We start from the raw sequence: 25,500 nt of genomic DNA on the forward strand, positions 1-25,500 counted from the left end.
TGGGGAGCAGTCACACAAGGAGAACACTTCCAAGGAAAATGATCAAGTCAGGAAACCATTCTTCGGATCAACATTCTGGAACTAAGGGCCATATACAACGCCCTTCTGCAGGGAGCACATCTTCAAGATCGAGCCATCCAAGTTCAGTCTGACAATGTGACAGCGGTGACATACATAAACTGACCAGGTGGAACGAAGAGCAGAGCAGCAATGTCAGAGGTGACGAGGATTCTCCTCTGGGCAGAGAGACACGCTGTGCCGCTGTTCGCGATCTTCATTCAGGGAGTGGACAACTGGGAAGCAAACTTACTCAGCAGACACGACCTCCACCCAGGAGAGTGGGGCCTTCACCCGAAGGTGTTCAGCTGCTTGACTCGTCGGTGGGGGACTCCACAGATCAACATGATGGCCTCTCGTCTCAACAAGAAGCTCCAGCGGTATTGCTCCAGGTCAAGAGACCCACAGGCGGTGGCGGTGGACGCTCTGCTGACTCCGTGAGTATATCAGATTGTGTATGTCTTTCCACCACTTCCATTGATCCCAAGAATTCTCAAAAGAATAAAAAGGGAAAGGGTTCAAGCAATTCTCATTGCTCCGGATTGGACATGAAGGGCTTGGTACGCAGATTTACTGGAAATACTTCTGAAGGACCCGTGGCCTCTTCCTCTTCGGGAGGATCTTCTACAACAGGGACCGTGCGTCTCTCAAGACTTACCGCGGCTAAGTTTGACGGCATGGAGGTTGAGTGTCAGATTCTAGCCCGGATGGGTATTCCGCACAGGGTAATTCCTACCTTGATCCAAGGTAGGAAAGGGGTAGCGTCAAAACATTACCACCGACTTTGGAGAAAATACGTCTCTTGGTGTGAACACAGGAAATTTTCTGCGGTGGAATTTCAACTGGGCCTTTTTCTGCTTTTTCTGCAGTGTCCCGCAGATATGGGCCTACATTTAGGATCCATAAAAGTCCAGATTTCAGCCTTGTCCATTTTCTTCCAGAAACAGTTGGCTTCGCTTGCTGAGGTTCAGACCTTCTTGAAAGGTGTTCTACACATCCAACTGCCCTTTGTGCCTCCCACGGCACCTTGGGATCTTAACTTGGTGTTGAAATTTCTGCAGTCAGATTGGTTTGAGTCTTAACAGGAGGTGGATGAAAAGTTTCTTACATGGAAGACCGTCACAGTATTGGCCTTGGCTTCGGCACGGCGTGTTTCGTAATTGGGAGCCTTGTCTCACAAGAGCCCCGATTTGATTTTTCATGACGATAAAGCTGAACTCAGAACTAGTCAGCAATTTCTTCCAAAGGTGGTGTCTGTGTTTCATCTTAACCAGCCAATTGTGGTTCCGGTGCTTGCTGACACCTCTTCTACTTTAAAGTCCCTGGATGTTGTGAGGGCTTGAGAATCTATGTCAAACGGACGGCTCGTCACAGAAAATCGGATTCGCTGTTTGTGCTTTATGATCCCAGGAAAATTGGGTGTCCTGCTTCTAAGCAGTCTATTGCTCGCTGGGTCACGCTGACTATCCAGCATGCTTACTCTATGGCAGGCTTGCTGGTTCCTAAATCTGTTCATGCCCACTCTACTCGGTGGGTGGGTTCTTCCTGGATGGCTGCCCGGGGTGTCTCTTCCGAGCAGCTACTTAGTCTGGTTCGGACACATTTGCTAAGTTCTACAAGTTCGATACCTTGGCCTCTGAGGACCTTCAGTTTGGTTAGTCAGTTCTGCAAGAACCTCAGCACTCTCCCACCTGGTTTGGGAGCCTTGGTACATCCCAATGGTACTAATGTGGACCCCAGTATCTTCTAGGATGCAAGAGAAAATAGGATTTTAATTACCTACCGGTAAATCCTTTTCTCTGACGTCCTAGTGGATGCTGGGACTCCGTAAGGACCATGGGGAATAGCGGCTCCGCAGGAGACAGGGCACAAAACAAAAGCTTAAGGATCAGGTGGTGTGCACTGGCTCCTCCCCCTATGACCCTCCTCCAAGCCTCAGTTAGATTTTTGTGCCCGGCCGAGAAGGGTGCAATCTAGGTGGCTCTCCTGAGCTGCTTAGAATAAAAGTTTAGTTTAGGATTTTTTATTTTCAGTGAGTCCTGCTGGCAACAGGCTCACTGCATCGTGGGACTAAGGGGAGAAGAAACGGACTCACCTGAGTGCAGAGTGGATCGGGTTTCTTAGGCTACTGGACATTAGCTCCAGAGGGACGATCACAGGTTCAGCCTGGATGGGTCACCGGAGCCGCGCCGCCGTCCCCCTTACAGAGCCAGAAGAGACGAAGAGGTCCGGTGAAATCGGCGGCAGAAGACGATCCTGTCTTCAGACTAAGGTAGCGCACAGCACCGCAGCTGTGCGCCATTGCTCTCAGCACACTTCACACTCCGGTCACTGAGGGTGCAGGGCGCTGGGGGGGGAGCGCCCTGAGACGCAATATTACAGTATATACCTTAGGTGGCTAAAAAGAATACATCACATATAGCTCCTGGGCTATATGGATGTATTTTACCCCTGCCATTTTACACAGAAAAAGCGGGAGATAAGGACGTCGTGAAAGGCGGAGCCTATCTCCTCAGCACACAAGCGCCATTTTCCCTCACAGCTCCGCTGGAAGGACGGCTCCCTGACTCTCCCCTGCAGTCCTGCTTCAGAATCAGGGTAAAAAAGAGAAGGGGGGGCACGTTTGGCAGCAAATAAATATATTAACAGCAGCTATAAGGGAGTAACACTTTTTTATATAAGGTTATCCCTGTATATATATATATAGCGCTGGGTGTGTGCTGGCAGACTCTCCCTCTGTCTCTCCAAAGGGCTAAGTGGGGTCCTGTCCTCTATCAGAGCATTCCCGGTGTGTGTGCTGTGTGTCGGTACGCGTGTGTCGACATGTATGAGGAGGAAAATGATGTGGAGGCGGAGCAGTTGCCTGTGTTGGTGATGTCACCCCCTAGGGAGTCGACACCTGACTGGATGATTGTATTTAAACAATTAAGTGATAATGTCAGCAATTTGCAAAAAACTGTTGACGACATGAGACAGCCGGCAAATCAATTAGTGCCTGTCCAGGCGTCTCAGACACCGTCAGGGGCGCTAAAACGCCCGTTACCTCAGTGGGTCGACACAGACCCTGACACAGATACTGAGTCTAGTGTCGACGGTGACGAGACAAACGTAATGTCCAGTAGGGCCACACGTTACATGATCACGGCAATGAAAGAGGCATTGAACCTTTCTGACACTACAAGTACCACAAAGAAGGGTATTATGTGGGGTGAGAAAACACTACCAATAGTTTTTCCTGAGTCAGAGGAAATAAATGAGGTGTGTGAAAAAGCGTGGGTTTCCCCCGATAAAAAACAGCTAATTTCTAAAAAATTATTAGCATTATATCCTTTCCCGCCAGAGGTTAGAGCGCGTTGGGAAACACCCCCTAGGGTAGATAAGGCGCTCACACGTTTATCTAAACAAGTAGCGTTACCGTCTCCTGATACGGCCACCCTCAAAGAACCAGCTGATAGAAGGCTGGAAAATATCTTAAAAAGTATATACACACATACTGGTGTTATACTGCGACCAGCAATCGCCTCAGCCTGGATGTGCAGTGCTAGAGTCGCATGGTCGGATTCCCTGACTGAGAATATTGATACCCTGGATAGGGACAATATTTTGTTAACTATAGAACATTTAAAGGATGCATTACTATATATGCGTGATGCACAGAGGGATATTTGCACCCTGGCATCAAGAGTAAGTGCTATGTCCATCTCTGCCAGAAGAGCGTTATGGACGCGACAGTGGTCAGGGGATGCGGATTCCAAACGGCACATGGAAGTATTGCCGTATAAAGGGGAGGAGTTATTTGGGGCTGGTCTATCGGACCTGGTGGCCACGGCAACGGCTGGAAAATCCACCTTTTTACCCCAGGTCACTCCACATCAGCAGAAAAAGACACCGTCTTTTCAAACTCAGTCCTTTCGTTCCCATAAGTACAAGCGAGCAAAAGGCCACTCTTTTCTGCCCCGGGGCAGAGGAAGAGGAAAAAGACTGCACCATGCAGCCGCTTCCCAGGAGCAGAAGCCCTCCCCTGCTTCTGCCAAGTCTTCAGCATGACGCTGGGGCTTTACAAGCAGACTCAGATATGGTGGGGGCCCGTCTCAAGAATTTCAACGCGCAGTGGGCTCACTCGCAAGTGGATCCCTGGATTCTACAGGTAGTATCGCAGGGGTACAAACTGGAATTCGAGGCGTTTCCCCCTCGTCGGTTCCTGAAGTCTGCTTTACCAAAGTCTCCCTCCGACAGGGAGGCAGTTTTGGAAGCCATTCACAAGCTGTATTCCCAGCAGGTGATAATCAAGGTACCCCTCCTGCAACAAGGAAAGGGGTATTATTCCACGCTGTTTGTGGTACCGAAGCCGGACGGCTCTGTGAGACCAATTTTAAATCTGAAATCCTTGAACACTTACATAAAAAGGTTCAAATTCAAGATGGAGTCACTCAGAGCAGTGATAGCGAACCTGGAAGAAGGGGACTATATGGTGTCTCTGGACATCAAAGATGCTTATCTCCACGTCCCAATATACCCTTCTCACCAAGGGTACCTCAGGTTTGTAGTACAAAACTGTCATTATCGGTTTCAGACGCTGCCGTTTGGATTGTCCACGGCACCTCGGGTCTTTACCAAGGTAATGGCCGAAATGATGATTCTTCTACGAAGAAAAGGCATTTTAATTATCCCTTACTTGGACGATCTCCTGATAAGGGCAAGATCCAGGGAACAGTTAGAAGTCGGAGTAACACTATCTCAGGTAGTGTTACGTCAGCATGGGTGGATTCTAAATATTCCAAAATCGCAGCTGATTCCAACGACACGTCTACTGTTCCTAGGAATGATTCTGGACACAGTCCAGAAGAAGGTGTTTCTCCCGGAGGAGAAGGCCACGGAGTTATCCGAGCTAGTCAGGAACCTCCTAAAACCAGGCCAGGTCTCAGTGCATCAGTGCACGAGGGTCCTGGGAAAAATGGTGGCTTCTTACGAAGCGATTCCATTCGGAAGATTCCATGCAAGAACATTTCAGTGGGATCTACTGGACAAATGGTCCGGATCGCATCTGCAGGTGCATCAGCGGATAACCCTGTCGCCAAGGACAAGGGTGTCTCTCCTGTGGTGGCTGCAGAGTGCTCATCTACTAGAGGGCCGCAGAGTGGCATTCAGGATTGGATCCTGGTAACCACGGATGCCAGCCTGAGAGGCTGGGGAGCAGTCACACAGGGAAGGAATTTCCAGGGCCTGTGGTCAAGCATGGAAACATCTCTTCATATAAACATTCTGGAACTAAGGGCCATTTACAATGCCCTAAGTCAAGCAAAACCTCTGCTTCAGGGTCAGGCGGTGTTGATCCAATCGGACAACATCACGTCAGTCGCCCACGTAAACAGACAGGGCGGCACGAGAAGCAGGAGGGCAATGGCAGAAGCTGCAAGGATTCTTCGCTGGGCGGAAAATCATGTGATAGCACTGTCAGCAGTTTTCATTCCGGGAGTGGACAACTGGGAAGCAGACTTCCTCAGCAGACACGACCTTCACCCGGGAGAGTGGGGACTTCACCCAGAAGTCTTCCACCTGATTGTAAACCGTTGGGAAAAACCAAAGGTGGACATGATGGCGTCACGTCTAAACAAAAAACTGGACAGATATTGCGCCAGGTCAAGGGACCCTCAGGCAATAGCAGTGGACGCTCTGGTAACGCCGTGGGTGTACCAGTCAGTGTATGTGTTCCCTCCTCTGCCTCTCATACCAAAAGTACTGAGAATCATAAGAAGGAGAGGAGTAAGAACTATACTCGTGGTCCCGGATTGGCCAAGAAGGACTTGGTACCCGGAACTTCAAGAGATGCTCACGGACGAACCGTGGCCTCTACCTCTAAGAAAGGACCTGCTACTGCAGGGGCCTTGTCTGTTCCAAGACTTACCGCGGCTGCGTTTGACGGCATGGCGGTTGAACGCCGGATCCTGAGGGAAAAAGGCATTCCAGAAGAAGTCATTCCTACTCTGGTCAAAGCCAGGAAGGACGTAACCGCAAAACATTATCACCGCATTTGGCGTAAATATGTTGCGTGGTGTGAGGCCAAGAGGGCCCCTACAGAGGAATTTCAACTGGGTCGTTTCCTTCATTTCCTGCAAACAGGACTGTCTATGGGCCTAAAATTAGGGTCCATTAAGGTTCAAATTTCGGCCCTGTCGATTTTCTTCCAGAAAGAACTGGCTTCAGTACCTGAAGTTCAGACATTTGTAAAAGGGGTGCTGCACATACAGCCTCCTTTTGTGCCTCCAGTGGCACCTTGGGATCTCAACGTGGTGTTGTTTTCTAAAGTCACATTGGTTTGAACCACTTTCCACTGTGGACTTGAAATATCTCACATGGAAGGTGTCGATGCTGTTAGCCTTTGCTTCAGCCAGGCGTGTGTCAGAATTGGCGGCTTTATCATATAAAAGCCCTTACTTAATTTTTCATTCTGACAGGGCGGAATTGAGGACTCGTCCTCAATTTCTACCTAAGGTGGTTTCTGCATTTCACATGAACCAACCTATTGTGGTACCTGCGGCTACCAGGGACTTAGAGGACTCTAAGTTGCTTGACGTTGTCAGGGCCTTAAAAATATATGTTTCCAGGACGGCTGGAGTCAGAAAATCTGACTCGCTGTTTATCCTGTATGCACCCAACAAGCTGGGTGCCCCTGCTTCTAAGCAGACGATTGCTCGTTGGATTTGTAGTACAATTCAGCTTGCACATTCTGTGGCAGGCCTGCCACAGCCAAAATCAATAAAAGCCCATTCCACAAGGAAAGTGGGCTCATCTTGGGCGGCTGCCCGAGGGGTCTCGGCTTTACAACTTTGCCGAGCAGCTACTTGGTCAGGGGCAAACACGTTTGCTAAATTCTACAAATTTGATACCCTGGCTGAGGAGGACCTGGAGTTCTCTCATTCGGTGCTGCAGAGTCATCCGCACTCTCCCGCCCGTTTGGGAGCTTTGGTATAATCCCCATGGTCCTTACGGAGTCCCAGCATCCACTAGGACGTCAGAGAAAATAAGAATTTACTTACCGATAATTCTATTTCTCGGAGTCCGTAGTGGATGCTGGGGTTCCTGAAAGGACCATGGGGAATAGCGGCTCCGCAGGAGACAGGGCACAAAAAGTAAAGCTTTAGGATCAGGTGGTGTGCACTGGCTCCTCCCCCTATGACCCTCCTCCAAGCCTCAGTTAGGATACTGTGCCCGGACGAGCGTACACAATAAGGAAGGATTTTGAATCCCGGGTAAGACTCATACCAGCCACACCAATCACACTGTACAACCTGTGATCTGAACCCAGTTAACAGTATGATAACAGCGGAGCCTCTGAAAAGATGGCTCACAACAATAATAACCCGATTTTTGTAACTATGTACAAGTATTGCAGATAATCCGCACTTGGGATGGGCGCCCAGCATCCACTACGGACTCCGAGAAATAGAATTATCGGTAAGTAAATTCTTATTTTCTCTATCGTCCTAGTGGATGCTGGGGTTCCTGAAAGGACCATGGGGATAATATCAAAGCTCCCAAACGGGCGGGAGAGTGCGGATGACTCTGCAGCACCGAATGAGAGAACTCCAGGTCCTCCTTAGCCAGGGTATCAAATTTGTAGGATTTTACCAACGTGTTTGCCCCTGACTAAATAGCCGCTCGGCAAAGTTGTAAAGCCGAGACCCCTCGGGCAGCCGCCCAAGATAAGCCCACCTTCCTTGTGGAATGGGCATTTACATATTTTGGCTGTGGCAGGCCTGCCACAGAATGTGCAAGCTGAATTGTATTACACATCCAACTAGCAATAGTCTGCTTAGAAGCAAGAGCACCCAGTTTGTTGGGTGCATACAGGATAACAGCAAGTCAGTTTTCCTGACTCCAGCCGTCCTGGAACCTATATTTACAGGGCCCTGACAACATCTAGCAACCTGGAGTCCTCCAAGTCCCTAGTAGGCGCAAGGCACCAAAATAAGCTGGTTCAGGTGAAACACTGACACCACCTTAGGGAGAGAACTGGGGACGAGTCCGCAGCTCTGCCCTGTCCAAATGGACAACCAGATATGGGCTTTTTTGTGATTTGAGGAATCCCAGAACTACGTTGAGATCCCACAGTGCCACTGGAGGCACAAAAGGGGGTTGTATATGCAATACTCCCTTGACAAACTTCTGGACTCCAGGAACTGAAGCCACTTCTTTCTGGAAGAAAATCGACAGGGCCGAAATTTGAACCTTAATGGACCCCAATTTGAGGCCCATAGACACTCCTGTTTGCAGGAAATGCAGGAATCGACCGAGTTGAAATTTCTTCGTGGGGCCTTTCTGGCCTCACACCACGCAACATATTTTTGCCACATGTGGTGATAATGTTGTGCGGTCACCTCCTTTCTGGCTTTGACCAGGGTAGGAATGACCTCTTCCGGAATGCCTTTTTCCCTTAGGATCCGGCGTTCCACCGCCATGCCGTCAAACGCAGCTGCGGTAAGTCTTGGAACAGACATGGTACTTGCTGAAACAAGTTCCTTCTTAGCGGCAGAGGCCATAAGTCCTCTGTGAGCATCTCTTGAAGTTCCGGGTACCAAGTCCTTCTTGGCCAATCCGGAGCCATGAGTATAGTTCTTACTCCTCTACGTCTTATAAGTCTCAGTACCTTAGGTATGAGAAGCAGAGGATGGAACACATACACCGACTGGTACATCCATGGTGTTACCAGAACGTCCACAGCTATTGCCTGAGGGTCTCTTAACCTGGCGCAATACCTGTCCCGTTTTTTGTTCAGACGGGACGCCATCATGTCCACCTTTGGTATTTCCCAACGGTTTACAATCATGTGGAAAACTTCCGATGAAGTTTCCACTCTGCCGGGTGGAGGTCGTGCCTGCTGAGGAAGTCTGCTTCCCAGTTTCCATTCCCGGAATGAAACACTGCTGACAGTGCTATCACATGATTTTCCGCCCAGCGAAAAGTCCTTGCAGTTTTTGCCATTGCCCTCCTGCTTCTTGTGCCGCCCTGTCTATTTACGTGGGCGACTGCCGTGATGTTTTTCCCACTGGATCAAGACCGGCTGACCTTGAAGCAGAGGTCTTGCTAAGCTTAGAGTATTATAAATTTACCCTTAGCTCCAGTATATTTATGTGGAGAAAAGTCTCCAGACTTGATCACACTCCCTGGAAATTTTTTCCTTGTGTGACTGCTCCCCAGCCTCTCGGGCTGGCCTCCGTGGTCACCAGCATCCAATCCTGAATGCCGAATCTGCGGCCCTCTAGAAGATGAGCACTCTGTAACCACCACAGGAGAGACACCCTTGTCCTTGGATATAAGGTTATCCGCTGATGCATCTGAAGATGCGATCCGGACCATTTGTCCAGCAGATCCCACTGAAAAATTCTTGCGTGAAATCTGCCGAATGGAATTGCTTCGTAGGAAGTCACCATCTTTACCAGGACCCTTGTGCAATGATGCACTGATTTTAGGAGGTTCCTGACTAGCTCGGATAACTCCCTGGCTTTCTCTTCCGGGAGAAACACCTTTTTCTGGACTGTGTCCAGAATCATCCCTAGGCACAGCAGACTTGTCGTCGGGATCAGCTGCGATTTTGGAATATTTAGAATCCACCCGTGCTGTTGTAGCAGTATCCGAGATAGTGCTACTCCGACCTCCAACTGTTCCCTGGACTTTGCCCTTATCAGGAGATCGTCCAAGTAAGGGATAATTAAGACGCCTTTTCTTCGAAGAAGAGTCATCATTTCGGCCATTACCTTGGTAAAGACCCGGGGTGCCGTGGACAATCCAAACGGCAGCGTCTGAAACTGATAGTGACAGTTCTGTACCACGAACCTGAGGTACCCTTAGTGAGAAGGGCAAATTTTGGACATGGAGGTAAGCATCCCTGATGTCTCGGGACACTATATAGTCCCCTTCTTCCTGGTTCGTTATCACTGCTCTGAGTGACTCCATCTTGATTTGAACCTTTGTAAGTGTTCAAATTTTTTTAGATTTAGAATAGGTCTCACCTAGCCTTCTGGCTTCAGTACCACAATATAATGTGGAATAATACCCCTTTTCTTGTTGTAGGAGGGGTAATTTGATTATCACCTGCTGGGAATACAGCTTGTGAATTGTTTCCCATACTGCCTCCTTGTCGGAGGGAGACCTTGGTAAACCAGACTTCAGGAGCCTGCGAAGGGGAAACGTCTCGACATTCCAATCTGTACCCCTGGGATACTACATGTAGGATCCAGGGGTCCTGTACGGTCCCAGCGTCACGCTGAGAGCTTGGCAGAAGCGGTGGAACGCTTCTGTTCCTGGGAATGGGCTGCCTGCTGCAGTCTTCTTCCCTTTCCTCTATCCCTGGGCAGATATGACTCTTATAGGGACGAAAGGACTGAGGCTGAAAAGACGGTGTCTTTTTCTGCAGAGGTGTGACTTAGGGTAAAAACGGTGGATTTTCCAGCAGTTGCCGTGGCCACCAGGTCCGATGGACCGACCCCAAATAACTCCTCTTCCTTTATACGGCAATACACCTTTGTGCCGTTTGGAATCTGCATCACCTGACCACTGTCGTGTCCATAAACATCTTCTGGCAGATATGGACATCGCACTTACTCTTGATGCCAGAGTGCAAATATCCCTCTGTGCATCTCGCATATATAGAAAATGCATCCTTTAAATGCTCTATAGTCAATAAAATACTGTCCCTGTCAAGGGTATCAATATTTTTAGTCAGGGAATCCGACCAAGCCACCCCAGCTCTGCACATCCAGGCTGAGGCGATCGCTGGTCGCAGTATAACACCAGTATGTGTGTATATACTTTTTATGATATTTTCCAGCCTCCTGTCAGCTGGCTCCTTGAGGACGGCCCTATCTATAGACGGTACCGCCACTTGTTTTGATAAGCGTGTGAGCGCCTTATCCACCCTAAGGGGTGTTTCCCAACGCGCCCTAACTTCTGGCGGGAAAGGGTATACCGCCCATATTTTCTATCGGGGGGAACCCACGCATCATCACACACTTCATTTAATTTATCTGATTCAGGAAAAACTACGGTAGTTTTTTCACATCCCACATAATACCCTCTTTTGTGGTACTTGTAGTATCAGAAATATGTAACACCTCCTTCATTGCCCTTAACGTGTGGCCCTAATAAGGAATACGTTTGTTTATTCACCGTCGACACTGGATTCAGTGTCCGTGTCTGTGTCGACCGACTAACGTAAACGGGCGTTTTAAAAACCCCTGACGGTGTTTCTGAGACGTCTGGACCGGTACTAATTGTTTGTCGGCCCTCTCATGTCGTCAACCGACCTTGCAGCGTGTTGACATTATCACGTAATTCCCTAAATAAGCCATCCATTCCGGTGTCGACTCCCTAGAGAGTGACATCACCATTACAGGCAATTGCTCCGCCTCCTCACCAACATCGTCCTCATACATGTCGACACACACGTACCGACACACAGCACACACACAGGGAATGCTCTGATAGAGGACAGGACCCACTAGCCCTTTGGAGAGACAGAGGGAGAGTTTGCCAGCACACACCAAAAACGCTATAATTATATAGGGACAACCTTATATAAGTGTTTTCCCTTATAGCATCTTTTATATATTTCTAACGCCAAATTAGTGCCCCCCCTCTCTGTTTTAACCCTGTTTCTGTAGTGCAGTGCAGGGGAGAGCCTGGGAGCCTTCCCTCCAGCCTTTCTGTGAGGGAAAATGGCGCTGTGTGCTGAGGCGATAGGCCCCGCCCCTTTTTCGGCGGGCTCGTCTCCCGCTCTTTAATGGATTCTGGCAGGGGTTAAATATCTCCATATAGCCCCCGGAGGCTATATGTGAGGTATTTTTAGCCAAAAAAGGTTTTCATTTGCCTCCCAGGGCGCCCCCCTCCCAGCGCCCTGCACCCTCAGTGACTGCCGTGTGAAGTGTGCTGAGAGGAAATGGCGCACAGCTGCAGTGCTGTGCGCTACCTTAAGAAGACTGAGGAGTCTTCTGCCGCCGATTCTGGACCTCTTCTCGTTTCAGCATCTGCAAGGGGGCCGGCGGCGAGGCTCCGGTGACCATCCAGGCTGTACCTGTGATCGTCCCTCTGGAGCTAATGTCCAGTAGCCAAAGAAGCCAATCCATCCTGCACGCAGGTGAGTTCACTTCTTCTCCCCTAAGTCCCTCGTTGCAGTGATCCTGTTGCCAGCAGGACTCACTGTAAAATAAAAAACCTAAGCTAAACTTTTCTAAGCAGCTCTTTAGGAGAGCCACCTAGATTGCACCCTTCTCGGCCGGGCACAAAAATCTAACTGAGGCTTGGAGGAGGGTCATAGGGGGAGGAGCCAGTGCACACCACCTGATCCTAAAGCTTTACTTTTTGTGCCCTGTCTCCTGCGGAGCCGCTATTCCCCATGGTCCTTTCAGGAACCCCAGCATCCACTAGGACGATAGAGAAAATAAGATTTTACTTACCGATAAATCTATTTCTCGTAGTCCGTAGTGGATGCTGGGCGCCCATCCCTAGTGCGGATTGTCTGCAATACTTGTATATAGTTATTGTTACAAAAATTCGGGTTATTATTGTTGTGAGCCATCTTTTCAGAGGCTCCCTTGCGTTTATCATACTGTTAACTGGGTTCAGATCACAAGTTGTACGGTGTGATTGGTGTGGCTGGTATGAGTCTTACCCGGGATTCAATATCCTTCCTTATTATGTACGCTCGTCCGGGCACAGTATCCTAACTGAGGCTTGGAGGAGGGTCATAGGGGGAGGAGCCAGTGCACACCACCTGATCCTTAAGCTTTTGTTTTGTGCCCTGTCTCCTGCGGAGCCGCTATTCCCCATGGTCCTTACAGAGTCCCAGCATCCACTACGGACTACGAGAAATAGATTTATCGGTAAGTAAAATCTTATTTTCTCGTAGTCCGTAGAGGATACTGGGCGCTCGCCCAGTGCTTCGTTTTTCCTGCAGGGTTACTTGGTTAACTATTGTTGTGGGATCAGCCGTTGCTGTTCATGGTGTGTTAACATGGTTTTCTTCTTGTTTATGTGTGCTGGTTCGAATCTTGCCACTATCCTTTCCGAATCCTTCTCTCAAGATATGTCCGTCTCCTCTGGCATAGTTTCTAGACGGAGTCTGGTAGGAGGGGCATAGAGGGAGGAGCCAGTGCACACTATTGATTTCTTAAAGTGCCAAAGGCTCATAGTGGAACCGTCTATACCCCATGGTACTAATGTGCACCGTAGTATCCTCTACGGACTACGAGAAAAGGATTTACCGGTAGGTAATTAAAATCCTATTTTTGTGACCAATCCAACTGGTAACACATAGGATATTTATCGATATTGTAGAAAACTATGTCTACACCAAGTAAGACTACTGTTTGTTGGCCAATAGTTTCTTATTGATAAATTTAGAAGGAAATATTAAATTAAATTGATTTTGTTTATATGTCATCCTTAGGTTCACGTTGTGTGGTGAGGGACAAGATTTGCCTCTGTTCTATATATTTTATGACTGACCAGCCAACAGCACTGACCATTAATAATTTGAATTGGTCCTGAACCACCAACCCAGGGCACTCCTGCAAGAGCCTCACGGCACCCAGTTTGAGAAGCACTGCCATATGCATTTTTTAATCCTTATTCTGTGCTCTGGAGCTTGGAAAATGAGGCATTCCTCACTGCACAGCTCTATATAGAGGAATGCTCTTGGGTGTTTTAGAGGCTTATTTTTTCTATAATCCAATTATAGAGGATGGAGGGGTGTTTTATGAATATGAGGCACCAATGAAGCATCACATTGCTTGAAATATGCTTGAAAAAAAATCTGTCTGGATGTAGCCTAAAAGGAGTAAGCTCTTCCTTTAAAAAAAATATAAAAAATACAGTGTATTGTTACCTATTATTAAGGTGAGCAAGCCTTTTTCAAAAAGAAGCATTTATCTGCTGAGACCAAACGCTGTGGATTTGTTCATATTGGAGGTCATTGTTCTATTCCCAGCGAAGTCCATCCATTTGTTCACAAGTAACCACTTGTCCTTCTTTGTTTTAGTATTGTTGTATAGACAACTATTGCAAATAGTCGACACATGAGCCAATAATACTCATGCAAATGTTTCCAGCTGTAATTACAGGGGCAAATTGTCATTAACATCAATGTCTTTCTCTTTCTAGGAGAGCAGCGCTGAAGAACCTCCCTGGGAATTATTGCAATATTCTGGCTATAGGCTACAAAACACAGAGAAAGCAGAAAGGATGCGGCTTATAAAGGGGTAATCTACAAGATCATCTCCATCTCAGCCTATGCTGACATAGAAAGATAAAATGTTCATTATACCTGTGTATCTGTTATCATGCAGGTTACAGCGCATGGATGGACTCATCCCTTTAACAGCTGGGGAAGCCAATCTCCTCCTAAGAGTTTTCTGTTCCCGGTTAAATGTGGGATGTCTGACCACAATGGCTTATGAAAACAATGACCAATTCTTCTGACTTGTTGTGAATATTACTTACCAAATGCACTTTGTGCGATTTACACAAATGTGTAGGATCGGTCCTCTCAAAGTCATGAGTACTAATGACATGCCGACGTCCTCTTCCTGTTGATATCTTGGCTGAATCACAATAAGAAAATGAATGGTGGAAAGGTATCTGATGGAGGACACAATGACTGTGTCCCACTGTCAGTGCAAGTTCCAGTGGGCTGGCAACGACGAGTGGACCAAAGTGGCGTTCTCTACATCAGGTAAATATTTTAGTTTGATGCACAATAATCCTTTTTACATTCTATTTTGTGTTCCATTTTTCTAAATCATCTGTCCTTTAGTTTAATGTTTCTGCTTGCGACATTGTATTTTGGGGTTTTTGGGATTTTCAAGGCAAGTTGCTGTAACTCCAGCAGGCAAGAAGCCAGATATAACAGTGTTTCCAAAAGCGCGCTGTAGCGAGTATTTTACTCCGTTTTGCCGGCCAGGGTGTTACGAACACCCTGGCCTTCAAACTACCCGGAACTCGGGAGTACGGGTGGCAACTGGGGAGTTCCTGGTCCTGACGTGTGAGCTGCAGCTGGGAAAGGGAAATGGCTGCAACATCGACTCTACCCCTAACGCCGTTATTTCTCCCAGTAGTCAGTTGGCGCCTGCAGAGCTAGTCTTCTCCTTTAGCAGCCGCGTTTGAATGGACGAATTAGGTCTGCCCAGACTCCGATGCCCCCAGGTCTTACGAGGTAACAAGACACCAACCAAGACTGAGGGAGAATAAGGGGAAAACTAGCTAAGACTAACGAGACTACCAATGGGAGAGAATACAGACATGACAATGAACAGATTACATGCGGCGCGGCCGCTGAAATCCCAAAATAGGAACCAAGGCACAGAGTATTGAAAGCGAAGACACTGAATAGTGAATGTGAATGCAACAATGCATGAAGATGTTATATGTGACTTAATAAACTGTGAAAGCAACAATGCTAGAAGATGTTATAATACAGAAATACAAGGCAAGCAGTGTCTTTGTGGGAACGCCACAAAAACCAGCGCACAAGGCTAGCTGTTTCTGGTCAGGTAATCAAACTGGCAAGGTCTCCGGGTCACGGGTTCAAAACAGGCAGACAGGATCTAATACAAGCTGACAGGTTCTCAGTGAATGCTCTGAGATGTAATAATATAAAGAAGTAAGCAAGACAGTGTCGGTGTGGAACTCCGCACACTGCTTAGCAAAAACCTGAAAACAAGGCTGGCTGGATATGGTCAGGCTTATCAATCGAGTAGGGTCTCCTGGTCACGGGTACAACACAGATAGGATCTCTCTCGAGCTGACAGGTTCAAGATTCCACCATAGAATATGACCTGGACACAGGTACAGACAGGAACATGTATCTATCACTGGCGTCAGGTGAAAGGCAGGCTGGGTAATAAAGGAAGCACGCCCCAATCAGGATGGCTGGAAGCCAGACACAAGGTAATGGCCTAAACAACTGACAGGTGAGACGGCACAATCCACACATACAGGAGACAGGCTGCAGTTACACAGACTCACCAAAGGCGGCCTGCAACAGTACTCAAAACAAGTACATGAGAAAACCTGGCATGCAAACAGAAATATAACAAAATACATAAACAAAATGCAAACAGGAATGAGCCACAGCAGTGGCTCATGACACAGGGACTCGCTTTTCTAAAATGGGTGGGTCCCCGGGGACGCGCTCTGCTTGATGAATCCTGGCTTTAAAAAGAGGAGGTGGAGCCTTGGCTCCTCTCCTGGTCACGTGCAGCGGCTTCACACACACACACACACGTATATGTGTGTGTGTGTATGTATGTATGTGTATATATATATATATATATATATATATATACACACATTATATACACATTATATATGGAGAGAGAGAGTAAGTGATATAGATAGATAGTGGTATACTCCGGCACTCACATCCACTAATTGTGCTATTGGGGTGATCCTTTTAGAGGTGTAGCCAAAGGCGTCTCTCACATATGGGTGTATTCCTACAACGTAGGACAAAAGGCACTCTCCATCGTTGAGTTATCAGACGTATTCCATTTATTCAAATTGCATGCTCAATAGTAGATTCCATCCATTGCCAACGTTTCGATTCTATTTAAGAATCTTATTTAAGGCTAATGTAACACTGTATAGTTAAAGAGAAACACATGAGAAAAATTGTAAATAATAACATGTTTACACAACAACATAAATGCCTGACAGGCCCTTGCAACGTGTAAAATAACACATTGTCTTCAAAATAGAACTAGTTAGGTAGTCAATAAATACATGGATACAATTAAATAAGACACACCTAAATCTATACAAACACAAACAATATCTCTGTGCGCTAATATATAAGACTGTAAATTCAGTTTAAAGTAGAGATATTCACCGCAGTAGATCAATCCAGTGTTCAATATTTCTCGATCATCCACCGGGGGACACTGTAACTTAGACAGCTGGGGGGGGAGTGAAGAATGCAGACGGGAGTTAGCACATTGTTAAAAAAACTAAGTACAGCTGGCTCCTCCCCCTTCACGCCCCCCATCCCTCCAATTTGAAAAATTGTAAATTGTGCTGAGGAGGTAGAAGCACAACGGGAGCTCTTGCTCCATAAATGTATTTTATATGCCAGCATTCAGTGGCCCAATCCCACCTAATAGAAAGGAAGGAGCAGGTGACACTAAGGTACTCATTGGAGTACAAGTGAGACAAAAATCCCGGTGGAAGGAATCGGCTGCTCATTCAGGAGGATCTTTAGAACAGTGAGTGGTGGTTTGATTAGGCCCCCTTCCCTGCGACACGTGCTGGGAAGCCGCCAGGGACACGGAGCACTCTGTTCTCCCGCTGGGCGCAGGTCTTTATAGAAAGCAGGCACAAGCAGGGACAGCGCAGCATATTACTCCGGAGTGGATCCGGTGGTGGTCACAGCAGTGGGCGCAGTTGCTACAGCACTCAGACGGGCTATGTAAAGTGCGTTCCCGAGTGTTAGAGTGAGAATGGGCAGCACAGGCGGGGGGAGTAACTAAGAAGTGCTCAGTGTCTCTTAGGGCGGTTAGCCAGCCAGGACATGGAGCAGGTGTCTGGGGGTGAGCGGCTTCCTCGCTACCAGTATTCTACAGGCAGGGAGGTGACTAAAAATGTTCCATTTTAGTTTAGTTTCTGGCGCGCTGTGAGAGTGGGCAGTGTAACTAGGGGAGGGGGCGGAGTTACGAGCTGGTACACTTATCTCCCAAGGGAAGCTGCTGACAGGTCCTGAGGCGGGGAAGCATCAGAGATTTCAACAAACCTGCTGTAAGTCAAGCTGTCACAACAGTTGCTGGTGTGGGTTTTGTAATCGTCTGGTAAAAAATATTTTTTTCTCTTTTTAAAAAAAATTAATAACCAGCTGTGTGTATCTCCCCTGTTTCATTGCTCCCCATATCCCTATGGTCTTTCTCCATCTATTCTAATAGGGTGAAAGGACTGCTCGGTGGTGCGCGTGTGTGTTGTTAATATGGCATCAAAAGCACCAACCAAGACCACAAATATTTGCTACGTGTGTTCTAAATGTGAGAAAAAGAGCACAAGTGTTGGCAGCTCTGGGGTGTGCAACGCATGTTTGGGTATGGACACACAGCCCGGGAGCAGTTGTCCATCCGGGACATGGGAAAATGCCCTGGCAGATGTTTCTAAGGAAATGGAGGAATCTTGCAACATTTAGGTTGGGCTGTGGGCTTTTCTAGGACTATGGAGGAATTCCTAATTAGACTTACACTGCCTGCGCAGGTAGAAACGACTGTGTGCAAATCTGTAAAGAGGCCTCTTCCTATTCTGCAAGATGAGTGGGAGTCAATTGAGGATGTTAAAGGTTTGGAATCCCTTATTGAGGCAGTAAAGCAGGTCCTTAACTTCAAGGAAGAAGTGATCAAGGAGCCTAAAGTTTTCGATCTGTTTGAGTCACAAAAACCGCAATTGGCTGTATTTCCTATTCCTCGGACACTACAGGATCAGATGGGAGAAGCATGGAAACTGCCAGATAGGCGCTTCCAATTACCCAAGAAGTTTACGGTAAATTATCCCCTGTCTAAAGGGATTATGTCCAAATGGGAGGTACCATCTATTGTCGATGCGTCTTTGGCTAGATTATCAAAAAAGACAATCTTACCAATACCGAATGTGACTACACTGAAAGATGCTTCGGATCGGCGCTTTAATCCATCTTCGTGGTGGCAGGAGCATCCCAGGGACCTACACTTGTGAGCGCCTGGATTAATAAAGCTAGCGTAACTTGGGCCGGACAGATAGTTCGAGCAGTGTTGGAGGACAATAATCAGGAGGAGATCTTGTCTAGCGGAGCACATCCGTGAGTTGGCCACTTAACTTTGCCAAGCTGCGAAGGATGCTAGCAGAATAGCATCCCGCATTTCGGCTTGTGCGGTATCTGCCAGACTAATTCTGTGGCTCAGAGACTGGCAAGCTTGTGTAAATAGAGGTAGAGGCCGTCCTAAGTCAACAGCCGGAAAACAGGATTCTAAGCCCACTGACAAGACTGTAGCATGACGGTCTCCCAGCTCATCTTGGGTCCCCCAAGGTGGACGCCAGGTTGATAAGATTTCAGGAAGTCTAGGACGAAACCTCTCCAGAAGTCTGGATCAACAACATACAGTAGTCTCCCAGGAATACAAAATAGATTTTTCTAGTCCGACCTCACAGTCAATTCTTTACTACGGGTCTACCTCTGTGCCCTCAAAAGGTACCCAAATCAGATGGCTGAGTTAGACCCATTCTAAATTTAAAGATGTTAAATCATTTCCTGACTGTTTACAGGTTCAAGATGGAATCTATACAGTCGGTCATTGCGGGCTTGGAACAACAGGATTTCATGGTGTCGATGGACATAAAGGATGCATACCTGCATGTTCCAATTTGGACACCACATCAAGCTTATTTGAGGTTTGCAGTGGAAAAGAACCACTACCAATTCAGAGAACTGTCATCGGCTCCCAGGATCTTCACAAAGATCATGGCAGTAATGGTAGCGAAATTGAGGTCAATAGGGGTCACAATAATACCTTATTTGGACTACCTGCTTATCAAGGCCCAGTCCCTGGAATTCTTTATCCGGGATGCACAGATCACTCGCCAAATTCTGGTTCAACACGGTTGGATTGTGAACTTCAAAAAATCCAATTTACAACCAACACAGAGAATTCAATTCTTGGGTCTAATTCTGGATACAATACAATTGAGAGTGTTCCTTCCGGAAGACAAAATTCAAGACCTCAGGGACATGGTACACCAGGTTTTACAAAACCAGACTGTGTCTCTACACCTTTGTATACGACTTCTAGGGAAGATGGTAGCATCTTTCGAAGCGATTCAATATGGCAGACTACATTCCAGGCTGTTTTAGTTAAATCTGATTGCACAAGGGGCATACATGCAACTGTTCCTTCACCAAAGAATTTGCTTGTCACCTCAGGCCAGAACTTTGTTGATTTTGGTGGTCGGTACACAGGAACCTATCAGCAGGAAAGCGATTTGGGATCTGTAAATGGATCATTTTAACAACGGACGCAAGTCTCAGAGGTTGGGGTGCAGTGCTGGGCAACCATCGATTCCAAGGGAGATGGTCACCGTCCGAGTGCCGCTTGCCAATAAATGTGCTGGAACTACAAGCCATCTACAACGCGCTTCTTCAAGCGGAGAAGCCTAGTATGAGCAGAGTACGTGAAAGTGCAATCGTACAATGTAACAGCAGCGGCATATATAAACCGTCAAGGAGGAACGAAGAGCAGGAAGGCCTTTAAAGAAGGCAACAAGGATTTTGTCTTGGACAGAGAAGCACAACATAATCCTGTCGGCGGTCTAAATTCCAGGAGTGGAAAATTGGGAGGCGGATTACCTCAGCCGATAGGACATGCACCCAGGAGAGTGGAGTCTGCACCCCCAAGTCTTCGACGCAGTAGTAAGACGGTGGGGGTTACCACAGGTAGATCTAGTAGCCTCTCGAAACAATCATCAACTTCCGAGATATGTGGCCAGGATGTGGGATCCAGCAGCAGAGGCAGTGGATGCACTGGCGATTTACTGGCCTTATGAACTGGTATACATATTCCCACTGTTTCCCCTATTACCGAGGGTACTAAAAAAGGTGAAACAAGAAAGAGCGTGGGTAATTCTCATAGCACCGGACTAGCCTCGCAGAAGTTGGTTCTCGGATGTGAAGGGACTCCTGGCGGTAGAGCCATGGAGGCTGCCGCAAAGAGAGTATCTGTTGTCACAGGTCCCATTTCTACACCCAGGCCTGAACCACCTACATTTGACGGCGTGGCTCAGGATACTAAAAGACAAGGGTATTCCAAGATCAGCTATTCCTACCATGTTAGCGGCAAGAAAGCCGGTTACTGCAGCACACTATTATAGAATCTGGAAGAAATACATGGAATGGTGCCAACCTAAGGTTTGGAGCACAAGAGAGTTTCGCCTTACCAGATTGTTATATTTTCTACAAACGGGTTTGGAAGGAGGATTGGGGCTGGGATCCTTGAAAGTTCAGGTCTCGGCTTTTTCGATTTTTTTCCAACAATGTCTGACATTCTTGCAGAAGGCATTGACGTTTTTGCAGGGGGTGTTGAGACTACAACCACCCTTTCGACCTCCCACGTTTCCGTGGGTCCTTAACTTTGCGTTAGACTTTTTGAGATCTGATCTTTACGAGCCTTTGGAACGGGCAGATCTCAAACATGTGTCCTGGAAGACCGTCTTGCTTTGGCATCGGCAAGGAGGGTCTCTGAGTTGGGAGCCCTGTCCTGTAAGAGCCATTTTCTAGTTTTTCACGAGGATAGGGCGGACCTCCGTACTAGGGCGGAGTCTTTACCCAAGGTGGCTTCTGGATTTCACATAAACCAGCCAATTGTGGTCCCATCTATTCAGGGGTTGTCAGAGGAGGATTATTCCCTGGATGTGGTCAGGGCATTAAGGGTTTAAGTACAGGCTACAAGTTCCCTTCGGAGGTCAGATGTTTTGTTTGTGCTCTATGATGGTCCCAGGAGGGGTTGGCCAGCTACAAAACAAACGTTGGCCAGATAGATAAGACTAACCATCAAGCAGGTGTATTGTCTCCAGTGGTAAGAGACCCGTTTCGGGTGGGTTCTCATACCACTAGATTGGTAGGGGCTTCTTGGGCGGCTGCTAGAGGAGCTTCTACTGCCCAACTTTGTGGCGCTGCAACGTGGTCCTCATTACTCATGTTCACTCGTTTCTACAAATTTGATACTTTTGTGGCTAGAGATTCAAATTTTGGACGCTTGGTTTTGCAGGCTTTAAACAGCACTCCCGCCCATGGGAGTATCTTTGGGACGTCCCCAGCTGTCTTAAGTTCCAGTGTCCGCTAGTGGATGATAGAGAATAGAAGATTTTGGTACTTAGCAATAAATCCATTTCTCTGAATCCACTCGGGGACACTGGACGCCTACCTCGGTGCTGCCAGCCTGTGTGTTCTTGTTATATTGGCTCAAACATGTTTAGTTAAAGGTTTGATAGTTACTTGGTTGATATTTGACGTTGTGGTATGGTTGGTTCCTTCCCGACTGGTTTTGTTCTCTCATGTTCCCTCTTCTCTCCATCAATTTTTCAAACTGGAGGGATGGGGGCGTGAAGGGGAAGAAGCCAGCTGTACACTTTTGTTTTTAAATTGTGCTACCTCCGGTCTGCATTCTTCACACACCAGCTGTCTAAGTTCCAGTGTTCCCGAGTGGATTCAGAGAAATGGATTTATCGATAAGTACCAAAATCCTCTTATCGAGGTTTTAATGGATTCTGTCGGTCAGGGCAATGTTTCCTAGAAATAAACCCTCTCACCAAAATTCACCCAAAGAAAGAAAAATCTGACATAAATAGTACAAGATTTTCTTTTACTTCTTAAAAAATGTATTTAAAATTACATACAAGTCATCATAAAACCAATAAATCCATACACGTCTGAGTACAAAAGTTGGAATAGATTCCACCCTCACCTTTAGCAAAAGGTGTGAGCTCTGGGTGGAATTCACATACAGCAAGACATGGTGGGTACTGATGGTGAACCCTACACGTTTCGTCTTAATGACTTCATTATAATTCAGGTTTACTGCATGGACACGCTCATTTCTTGGATTAGTCTTGAAGACCAAAAATAATTTAGAGTAGTGACACCGTTTCTTTGTGATAAGGATTTTTAGATGAAATTTGAAAATGGCATCCTCAAGAGATGCCCTATGTAAATATATCACTTCCAATCTGATGACCAAATTATTCACTGGTATACTGTAATAAAGTCACAATGTTGTGGTGGAATCACAGTAGTATAGAACCAGGCTCCAAGTCAAAGCATATGCATAGGTCACCAGTCTGGATAGAATGATATATTATTATTATTATAATTATTATTACATTTTATTTATAAGGCGCCACATGTGTTTCGCAGCGCCGTACAAAGGACAGTACAGGGGACAAAACATTGCTTTACAGTAAATAAATAACAGAAATAGAGTACAGGTAACAGAGCACCACACATTCTCAAGACATAATACAGCTAAGATGTAAGTATTGAGGGAGTGATCATCGTACTACTAGAGGCTGGTGGCCATAGATGGAGATGAGCCTTTACTAGCAGGATAAAGATGGTCGTTGAGTAGGGGAGAGCTGTGAGTGAAATGTGTTGAGACGAGGGCTTACATAACAAGAGGAAAGAGGGCCCTGCTCTGAAGAGCTAACAATCTATTGGGGAGGGGCGACAGACAGATGACAAGAGGTGCAGGCAAGTGGGAGGTAGCCTGATGGCAGTATGCAAGCAAAGCTGAGATGTTCACGGCATGAGGCAGGGGGGTGGAGGCGCGGCTTAAGCACTGGGTTATGCATCGGGAGGGTATGCTTTGATGAATAGGTGGGTTTTTAGTGCCCGTTTGAAGCTTTGCAAGATTGGGGAGAGTCTAATGGAGCGGGGGAGTGCGTTCCACTGAAGGGGTGCAGCACGGGCAAAATCCTGAACTCGTGCATGGGAAGCAGTGACCAGGGCGGTGGAGAGGCGACGGTCATTAGTCGACCGTAGGGGGCGGGAGGGAGTATGAAGGGAAAGGAGGTTGGAGATGTAGGGAGCAATGGAATTAGAGATGGCCTTGTATGTGAGGGTGAGGAGTTTGAAGAGGATTCTGTAGGGGAATGGGAGCCAGTGTAGATTTTGTTGAAGGGGAGTGGCAGATGTGGTGCGGCGGGAGAGGAAGATAAGCCTAGCTGCGGAGTTCAGGACAGATTGGAGGGGAGCAAGATGGGAGCAAGCGAGGCCAGTGAGGAGGACATTGCAGTAGTCAAGTCGTGAGATGACCAGTGAGTGGATGATGAGTTTAGTTGCACTCTGGGAGAGATATGGCCTGATACGAGCAATGTTGCGTAGCTGGAAACGACAGGATTGTGCCAGAGCTTGGATGTGGGGTGCAAAGGAGAGGGAGGAGTCAAGAGTGACGCCCAGGCAGCGGAGTTGGGGAACGGGGGAGATGGTGGTGTTGTCAACAATGATGGAGATATTGGTCGGGGGTGTTGCTCTGGATGGGGGGAAGATGATGAGTTCCATTTTGTCCATGTTGAGCTTTAGAGAGCGTTCAGACATCCAGGAGGAGATTGCAGAGAGGCAGCTGGAAACCTGAGAGAGGACAGGATGTAAAAGCATCTATGTATATGTATACATAGATGCTTTTACAGACATAACCGCATGTTTTCACTAAGCTCTGGTAGGATGTCCATTCTGCACACTAACCAGGCTGATGTGTCTAGTGCATTACAAAGTGCAGATGCCACCATGGGCAGCTATTCCCAAACTGTAATGTCCTGTTGATTGAATCTCTGTATTTCTTCTAGTTAAAGGACAGGAGAGTCAGTGACATAACATTTTTTTTTCCTTTCTGTTTTACTATAGACCTATAATAGAATATTTATTGTTAATGTGTTTGCTAATTTTTGCTCTTAGGTTCACTAGCACTGCAAAATTGAGCATTAACACATATTGGGTCGGATTCAGGGCCATGCGCAGTGCTAACTCTCATGGAGTCATCTTTTGCTACTGGGTCAATCCATGAGGAGTGGTCCAGCCCTGGTTGCTTGACTATTGTGTGTGATGATCCCTGTAAGTTAGTAGTCAGAAACCAGCATTACTTTCTTTTTATTTACCGTCCTATGAACATGGTGGCCATTTTTTGGATCATGACATTTTTCACTGTTGTGGACATTTGGGGTGAATGCAGTATCTCAGCTCCGCAAAGTCATAGGAAGCTGGGATAAAAAACATTATTTTCAGCACATTTCAAGTTTTTTTTTTTTTTTTTTTGCCATCTAACTATTTCCCTACCTCACTTCATTATGTCTGAAATTTAAGGCCAAAGTTAATTGTCAGATTTAAAAAAAAAGTCTGTTTTTGGACTATATTTCAGTGGGAAGGAATACAATTTCAGATCTGTAATTTTTGTTGGGGAATAGTTCTATACTCAAAGTTTTGACAAACAAATTTTGAGTTATCCATCGTGCCTACTTTTTTTTTATTAGAGCACTTTGAAATTACTTGTTTTTCCCCCTAAATTGACCTCTTATATCTCTGGTCGGGGACCTGATTGAAAAATAAAAAATCACAGCATACACAGTACTCTATGGGGGATATTCAGTTGTTTGAAAAGTCGGTTGGGTGTCTGTTTTTTTCCTTTCTATTAGATAGGAAAAAACAGACACCCAACTGACTACTCAAACAATTGAATACCCCCCTATGAGGGGTAACTGTAAAAAAAAAAATTTTGAGTTTGATATTCCAGGTGGAACAAAGCTACACATTTTTATCAGGTCCCCCACTAGAGATATTAGAGGTCAGTTTAGGTGAAAAACTATCAATTTCAAAGTGCTCTAATAAAAAAAGTAGACACGATAGATAACTTCAAATTTGTTTGGCAA

The 25,500-nt window shown here is 46.8% G+C and overlaps 1 protein-coding gene and 1 long non-coding RNA gene across 2 annotated transcripts in view; one reads left to right on the plus strand and one right to left on the minus strand.

Annotated features, from left to right (window-relative positions):
* Positions 1-25,500, plus strand: part of MBD5 (methyl-CpG binding domain protein 5) — a 218,320-nt gene that overhangs the window by 102,849 nt on the left and 89,971 nt on the right. Inside the window, exons 3-4 of the mRNA XM_063933748.1 lie at positions 14,215-14,312; positions 14,400-14,785. Coding sequence (XP_063789818.1) covers positions 14,673-14,785 — 113 coding nt within the window. The 5' untranslated portion in view covers positions 14,215-14,312; positions 14,400-14,672. The remainder of the gene's footprint in view (positions 1-14,214; positions 14,313-14,399; positions 14,786-25,500) is intronic.
* Positions 1-25,500, minus strand: part of LOC134944850 (uncharacterized) — a 136,964-nt gene that overhangs the window by 79,872 nt on the left and 31,592 nt on the right. The window lies entirely within an intron of this gene.

The sequence above is a fragment of the Pseudophryne corroboree genome, chromosome 7 (genome assembly GCF_028390025.1).
Source record: "Pseudophryne corroboree isolate aPseCor3 chromosome 7, aPseCor3.hap2, whole genome shotgun sequence".
Lineage (NCBI taxonomy): Eukaryota > Metazoa > Chordata > Amphibia > Anura > Myobatrachidae > Pseudophryne > Pseudophryne corroboree.